Consider the following 8,128-nt stretch of genomic DNA (forward strand, 5'->3'; position numbering starts at 1 on the left):
TGTGCACAGGAATGTGGACTGACCTTGCCTTGAGACTTTATCATCTTGATGTTAAATGGAAAATGGGATTGCTCAAGTGAGATTGATTCCTGACATGACAGAGCATTAACTGTTTGACCTCTGTCCCTAAAATCTTGGTCCCTACAGTGAGGCTGGTGTTGAAGGGTCAGAGCTGATGTACATCCTGGTACTAACCTTCTACATGTACACTTATGAATATTCAGTAGGATTGTTTTCAGTCTTTTTCCCAAATGGAATATTGATCCATCTTTTCAAAAAGTTCAAAGTAATTCTTAACCTATACAATTTGCCTCCGTTGACTTCATGACTATCTTCAAGAAAGTTTCTTAGAACTAAGGTAGGTTTTGTTTTTTAAAAAAAGGTTTCTTTTTTTTTCAGTGTGGATTTTGTGAAGTGGTCCTCCCAAGGAATGCTGAGAATGAGTCCTGATGCAATGAATGCCCTCTTCAAACCTACAATTGACCAAATTATAGAGCATCTCAGTAGGTATTAAGGGTGTATAAGGCTTTAAAACATTCATTAAGAGTCAGAACATTCAGAATTTAGAGAACTTATCTCTTCAGGACAATTAATACAAAATGTTTACCATACTGCACTTTTTTAGCAGTTGTTGAGTCTGAATAATTTCCACTGAACATACAGCCTGAAAAATACAAATTCTATATGCCAGAAATAATTATATTTTTTTTTAAAGATTATCATTTCTGTAGGATTATGGTTGAGATTATCAAATTATATATGAAGAATATTACCCATTTTGATTTCTTTACACTATCTCCCTTCATGAACATATATAACACCCTGATCCATAAGTATTTATATATACCCCCACAGACACACATACATACTCTTGTACCTTGTGTTTTTATCAAACTGTTCTCATGAGATTAGATTCTTTTTTCACTGGGTCTTTGTAAATGCACTATTTTTCTCACCCCATGGATTTCTTTCTCTGCTCAGGTGAGATTTTTGGAAAACCTGAACTGATAAATGTAAAGTTCCTATTCCTTGTGGGTGGATTTGCAGAAGCCCCACTACTACAACAAGCTGTCCAGAATGCTTTTGGCTCAAAATGCCGAATCATCATCCCTCAAGATGTGGGGCTCACCATCCTCAAAGGAGCAGTCCTCTTTGGTCTGGATCCTGCTGTCATTAAAGTGCGCCGTTCCCCCTTGACCTACGGGGTGGGAGTCCTGAATCGCTACGTGGAAGGGAAGCACCCGACTGAAAAGTTGCTAGTTAAAGACGGCACCCGTTGGTGCACCGACGTTTTCGACAAGTTTATCTCAGCTGATCAGTCCGTGGCGCTTGGGGAGACCGTGTCCCGCAGCTATACCCCTGCCAAGCCTTCTCAGCTGGTCATTGTGATCAACATCTACAGCTCAGAACACGATAATGTGAATTTCATCACTGAACGTGGAGTGAGGAAATGTGGCACCCTCCGATTGGATCTCACAGGAAGTGACAAATCCGTGTCAGGCCGGAGGGAAATTAAAACGCTAATGCAATTTGGAGACACTGAGATTAAAGCCATGGCAATTGACGTTGCCACTTCTAAAAGTGTAAAAGTTGGCATTGATTTCTTAAACTACTGATTTTTTTTCTTCCTTTCCATGGCCCCCACCACTTATTGTTTCAATTTTCTGTTCACTGGCTGCCAAAAACACCCTAAATTTTGGCTAGATAGATAAAGCATAGAAAAAGAAAGCATCGGGATTTTTGATTCTTCTTCTTTTTTATTCTTGAAACTACCAATTTGGAATCTGAACGTAAGAGTTATCAGGTGCTACACAGTAAAGTGAACAACCCAAATATGTAATGAAAATTAAGCGCTGAAATATTACTGCTCTTTATTCGGGAGACATGTTGCTTTACTTGATGTCTTCCATATGTTTTGAATTCTAGGTCCTAATAATCAAACCTGTCATTTCTACATTTAGTATACCAACTGATGTATTTTTTTTTTTTAAGCACTAAAAGTGAAGTTTATAACCATGATTTGTGGCTATCAGTTTCACAGTAGAAATATGTTACGTTTTCAGTAATTTTAAAAGATAAGCTCTCTTATTTATATGATGGAGTAGGAATACTGGAATTTAAGCATGTAAAAATGCAAATGAACAGGTTTAGAAATTGGGTTTTGTAGCACAAAACACTGACATGTTGGTCTGGTGGGGGTTTACTTCTGTTCAATGAAATTTTAAGTTAGTAAAACCTGTTAGAGCTGCAATCTTATTAAAGAAATTGATCCAGTAGTAACATTTGTGGGAAATGCTGAAGCAACCAGTATACTTAATTTCTAAATAATGCCAACACACTTTAGAACATTATCATAGGAAAGGAATTCCTCCCCCCTATGGAGAGAAGTGACATTGCACGTGAATAATTGGCCATTTATAATTTTAAAAGCACTCAATTATAATGTTCTCTCCAATTAATTAACACCAACTTTAATTTTGCAGCACTGATACTTGCATTTCCCTCTTTTTCAATATTGAATAAAAATGCTTCCCAAAGATTAAACCAATTCTATAAATGATAGCGTCCCCACTTCCCATTTTACTGTTGGCCAACCTTTGGCTTTATTTATCTATACCTTTATATATCTATACCTTTAGCCAGTTCTTGTACAAAACAAACAAACGGGGTGTGGTAGCAATAGTTAACCAGAGATCATCTCTATCCTCAGGTTGTAGAGTGAAAGGATCCATTTTCATTGCCTTTCTCAGCCATTCCAAACAAAGGGAAAACTTCCTATGTTGATCTTTGAGAGAGGTATCTCATACAAGAAAAGTGATAACATTTTCCTGGGTCAACTTAATTAGTGGATAAAATAATTTATATAAATATAACTCCATAGAAGTTGTTTCGTTAAGAAAAAAAAACTATTATATTCACAACTAGGTACAGTTTCAAGTATTTACCAATTTGCAGAATCAGATGTTCTCCCTATAACTTCCCTTTGGAATAACTGCATAAACCAGGGGTGTCAAACCCACTCGCATCGCTGGCTGTATCATGGCATATTGCGATGTTTTTGCCTTTGCAGAGCTGGGGTGGGTATGGCCTGCACAGGCTGTATTCAGTCTGGGCTGCCAGTTTGACAGGCCTGGTATAAACGGATGTTCAAGAAGTTGAATGTTCCTTGAAGGAAATGTACTGTCTTCAATTTAGCTCCTTGTGAGCTTCTTCCATTCATGACCTGACTTCAGCAATAGACTTCAGGAAAAGTAACTTATTGGCAGAGAAAAAGAAAACCCTGCAAAGAAGTAGTTGAGCAGTGTTACTTCCGACCAGAAGGGGGAGTACAGACATTACTGTACATTATTTCTGAGATCACTTAAAATGGCTTTCAAAGGACACAACAATAATTTACATTCAATGTGACTGAAGCTTTAACGGATTTCTATGCAAGAAGGGAGAATGGAACATCAATCTTCACATAGAAACTAAAATTCTAGTGCTGTCTTGTCCAAACTGGTGTCATCCAGTAGTGTTGACCTGTAAATCCCAGAATTCCCAGGTAAAATAACCAGCAGCCATGTTGTAAAGGAATTCTGGAAATTAAACAATGTCAAAACTCCCTGGAAGCACTACATCCCTAGCAACGGGGCTGCCTCTGCTCAGTCAGTCTAAAACTGCCTATGCCATGGACAAATCTCTGATGTGACTACAGATGATTTGATGAAAATATACTGCCAGCCTAGTGTGTCTTTCCAGGCTAACAACTTACAATATGAAGGCTGCTTCCAGTTGAGCGCTACAATTCAGGGCTTGATAGGTAGCTAATTCCAACATGTTGGATTTGAGGCCAAATTCATGACACCGGAAGGGTCTGTTTTGTCAGCTGGAAGCTGACACTCCACCCACCCCCAACAACAGAAAACACATTGTCATCCACTAAAATCCATTATGCTTTCAAGATAGGTGAAAGCTAATTGTTTAGCTGGATCTTTTTTCCTATTAGCTATGCATGTGGGAAAAGCCATAGAATCAGTTTCTTTTTTTTTTCCCTCTCAAAGTCTCAGATTTCTTATTAAACACATACATTAGGGATAAATCTTGCATCATGCAAACATTTTGATTTTCTAAGAATAAGGATCCCTTTGCATTATATCCTATAATATTTCCTGATAGAATAAGCTTTGATTTACTATCAGAGGAATAGATTGGGTCATTTTAATTACAGCATCTAACTTGTTCCTCCAATAATTATTCTCCTGGAATAATTATAAAGTATGCATGCTGGCATTTCTTTATCCTGACTGCTGTGTTTTTAAAAGGCATTTTTCCCCTGTATGAGTGAGTGAATGCCTTTCTGTAGCGTTCAAATAAGCAACTCCATGGAATGAGCTATGAACAAGAGTTATTTGATGTATATACAATATTTAAATATTGTACAGATGTTTTCTTTTTGAAAGTGGTATTTTCTTGTAAAGAATGATCTTTATCCCTGTTGATTTGCATCAGTGTTTAATTTTAAATAATACAGTTTCTTCTGTGACTTTAGTAATTACAGGCTTTTAAGGCTGACAAGAGATGTAATGCACAAAGATGATATTATAATAAGGGGAGTGGAGTGTCAGGATGTCAGACAGTACCACATTATTCTTCGTGCTACGCAAATAATAGCTTACAGACAGTGCTGAATTTTTCATTATTTTTGCTTTAACAGGTAACAGGCTGCCTTAATGCTATGCATCTGTGCTCTGCTTTGGATAATACCTATTCTATATAAAAAGTAGATCATCAGTTACCACATTATCACACCAGATGAACTCCAGTTTCAAGGCATACTTCTTTTTTAATTATGCCTCTTGTGAGACAAAAACTGAACCACAATCAACCATCAGAAAGGAGGGGGCCCCAGCAATGACAGGGAACGGCCTGTAACATTCTTTGATTACAGAAGCTAAGTCAAGCTAACTCAAGAATCTGCTCAATATAAAATCACATGTTGGTTGCTTTAATGCCTGGATAAGCCTTGAGTGAGTATTTCTCAATCTTGGCAAGTATGACTGGTGGACTTCCATTGCCCAGAATTCCCCAGCCAGCAAGCGTGGGAATTGAAATCCACCAGTCATAAACTTGGCAAGGTTGAGAAACACTGCAATAGACCAATGTTACTTTTTCTATATTGTGAAATCTATATCCCAAGTTGTGGAAACAATTGTTGACCGGGTCACACGATCCCATTGTAAGACTACATTTCATTATTTTCCCCTACTCCCATAACTATTACTGCATTTCTCTTCCTACATCATCATCAACTTCAATAGAACGGTGGTTTATGACTTAGAATTAACACAAGAATGGCAGGAATTATTAACAACTGCTACAAAGTAAGAAAGTGCTTGCTGTGCATTACTGTGGCTTTAAAAGTCATATGAGTGATTCTTTAAAGCTTAACATCTTCCCCACCCCCAGGCCCCCCCAGACATAAGCAGAAGCTGAAAAGGTCAGACTACTTCAAGCAATAGCAAAAATGGCACTGGCAGGAGGTGTGAAACACTCATTTCCTTTTGAAAGTGCCCGATGCCCTTACATAATGGAGACACAAATTTTAACTCAATACTGCATCTCAGAAATAAGCCCCCAACTCAGTGGAATGGTTTAGAAATACAGTGCTTAGGACTTGCATCAGAAAAACTGGATACAGCTAATTTCCATTGGCCTACTTCAGAGCAGGTTTGTTGCAGGAAGGAAAACCGTTAGGGAGGTCTAAACTATCAGCACTTTCCCCCTCAAACTGGTGAATGGTCAACTTGAGTGACGAAGATACTTTTCCAACATTTCTGCAAATTTCAGTCACTTCAGATCCTTCATAATCTTATTTTTTTCTGTCTGCACAAATGCTGTCTGGTTCTGAGTCTTAAGGAAGGCTGATTAGAATTACCACTTCCAAATCTAAATTGCTTTCCAAAGCCATAGGTTAATTCACTCAACAAATTCATTTCCCCTTTTACATAGTGAACCAAATTTAAAGTGGATTCCTGCAATCCACTATATTTCTAGAATATATTGTAGTATCTTCATTTGATTTTAGGTTACATTTTAATGGGTTATATTTCTGGTACAGAAAGCTTGATAGGAGTAAGATTTATTTTTGTTATAAACTTTTATTGCCCCTAAACAAAGTGCATGCATAGCATCTGTACTCCTGTCTTCATGAATCAAGCTGTCAACAAATTAGCTATTCCAGGTCTATTATATTCCTGCATTATTGAGAAGCCACATACTTGTGATGCAAGGTGTTAACATGTTTAGCGAGGCCAGATTTGTTCCTTTTAAAAAAGCAGATTACAATAATCTTCAAAGTTAACCAGTTGTTAGGCAGTGCAGAGCTTACATGAAGATATTGCCTTTGAATGGAGAGACATGTAAGATTCTGAACTGATTAATGCCTCAGTGTGCTTTGTTTCATATACCTGCAGCCGATGAAGGGAGATAACTCGTGGAGGGCTGCTATGCTTGCAAAATATATAGTAACAAACCACTTCAGCTATAATCCTGCCAACAGAAGTACGAATATATTGGCTGATTTGCTCTTTGGGGCTTCTGCTACTTTTAGTTATATATATATAAAGCTTTCAGCAGTTTTTAGAATATATACACATGGATAAATATAAATACACACAAATATAGAACGCCACTGATATAAGATTCAGGTTTTTGGAAAATATTTTTCCTCCCTGCTGTCAACTCCGTCCTAAATAGCATAATTTTGCTAGATGTTCTCTCTGCCACTCAGGTTCCACCCCCACCCCCTTCCTAAAATAATAGTGGAAATAGGATAAATGTTTAATGGAACAGTTTAGAAATAGAATATGTAATGTTGTGACAACTTCAGGCTTTATTATGAAGCATGAGGTTACACTTAAATGGTAAATAAATGCTTCCTTATAGGTAGAATTTATCCTGTCTTAAATTGGTAGAAACTGTGAAAATGCGAGGAGGAAACACTAAAGTTTCCACAAATTATAAGCTGTATTTATTATCTGCTGGTTTCTTGCAAATGGGCAAGATGTTGACTAGGTGTGAAAAGACACAGGTTCAAGTCTACTCTCAGCCACAGGATGAGTTGGGTGACTTTGGGCCAAATGCTTTCTCACAGCCCAGCTGATCTCATGGAATTGTTGTCAGGAGGGAGAAAAATGAAGGAAAGAGTCTCAAGTGCACCATTTTGAGTTCCTGGAGAAAAGGCAGGATATAAGAAGAAACATAAATGAAGTTATTTAATGCATTAGTTTAGTAATAACACTGTAAAAGGAAAGCTTGCTCTACTGATAAAACCTTCACCCTGAACAGCAACATTTCTCTGCTTTCAGGAGAAATTTCTGTTAGGGCAAAATCTTAAATCTGGAAACTAGAAATCTTTGTCAATCAAATCTGGGCTTGCTTGAAAAATATTTGCTTATATATTTGATTATCCAAAAGAAATGAGAATCATTTTTCTGTATTCTGTTTTTCCATAAGCAAATATATCAATATGTTACAAGATATGTTATCAATATGTTACAAGATCTACTTTTCAAACAAAGGTCATGTAATAATTATAGTAAATTGCGATATTTATGAAAAAAAAAGCCACGGTACTTTTGTGTAGGTTGTGGAGCGAAAAGTCAACATATATATCTATGCTTGGATAACTTCTAAAATGGCTGTGTGATTTGATTGACTGCCTTCCTTGTTCCAGATTCCTAAACACAGATAAATTCTGAAGATTACAGCTTGTTACATTTACATCTGAAAACACTGCTGTTCAAAATTTCAAATAAATTAGTAAATCATGTTGGAGGTCATGTTGTGTGGTCATTTTAAGGCTTCTTGTGTAAAAAGTTATTTTCTGTTCAGTGGAGTTTACATTATTCTTTAAGCTTGCAAGTATTTTCAGATACTTTTCACTGTTCTCCTTTGTCTAATATTTAATTAAATCTTTGCCATTGGATATTCCAAATTTATTTTTGAAATGTAAATACTGTGAAATAACCTTACATAAGAAATAAAAGGGAAGAACCCACCCTGAATCCAGAATCAAAGCCTATAGCTCTTCCTTAGTATTTTTGCTGTCTACTGGACTTCCCTTGGAAATTCTTCTAATTGATAT

General features: G+C 36.8%; 1 protein-coding gene across 2 annotated transcripts in view; it reads left to right on the plus strand.

Moving 5' to 3' along the window:
* HSPA12A (heat shock protein family A (Hsp70) member 12A) overlaps positions 1-2,277 on the plus strand; it is a 41,986-nt gene extending 39,709 nt beyond the window's left edge. For both annotated transcript variants that reach the window (XM_026704966.2, XM_087932662.1), the window contains exons 11-12: positions 400-503; positions 982-2,277. In XM_026704966.2, coding sequence (XP_026560751.1) covers positions 400-503; positions 982-1,616 — 739 coding nt within the window. In that variant the 3' untranslated portion in view covers positions 1,617-2,277. The remainder of the gene's footprint in view (positions 1-399; positions 504-981) is intronic.
* Positions 2,278-8,128: the final 5,851 nt, after the last annotated feature.

The sequence above is a fragment of the Pseudonaja textilis genome, chromosome 4, assembly GCF_049901715.1.
Source record: "Pseudonaja textilis isolate UNSWEBS1 chromosome 4, rPseTex1.2, whole genome shotgun sequence".
In the NCBI taxonomy this organism is placed as follows: Eukaryota; Metazoa; Chordata; class Lepidosauria; order Squamata; family Elapidae; genus Pseudonaja; species Pseudonaja textilis.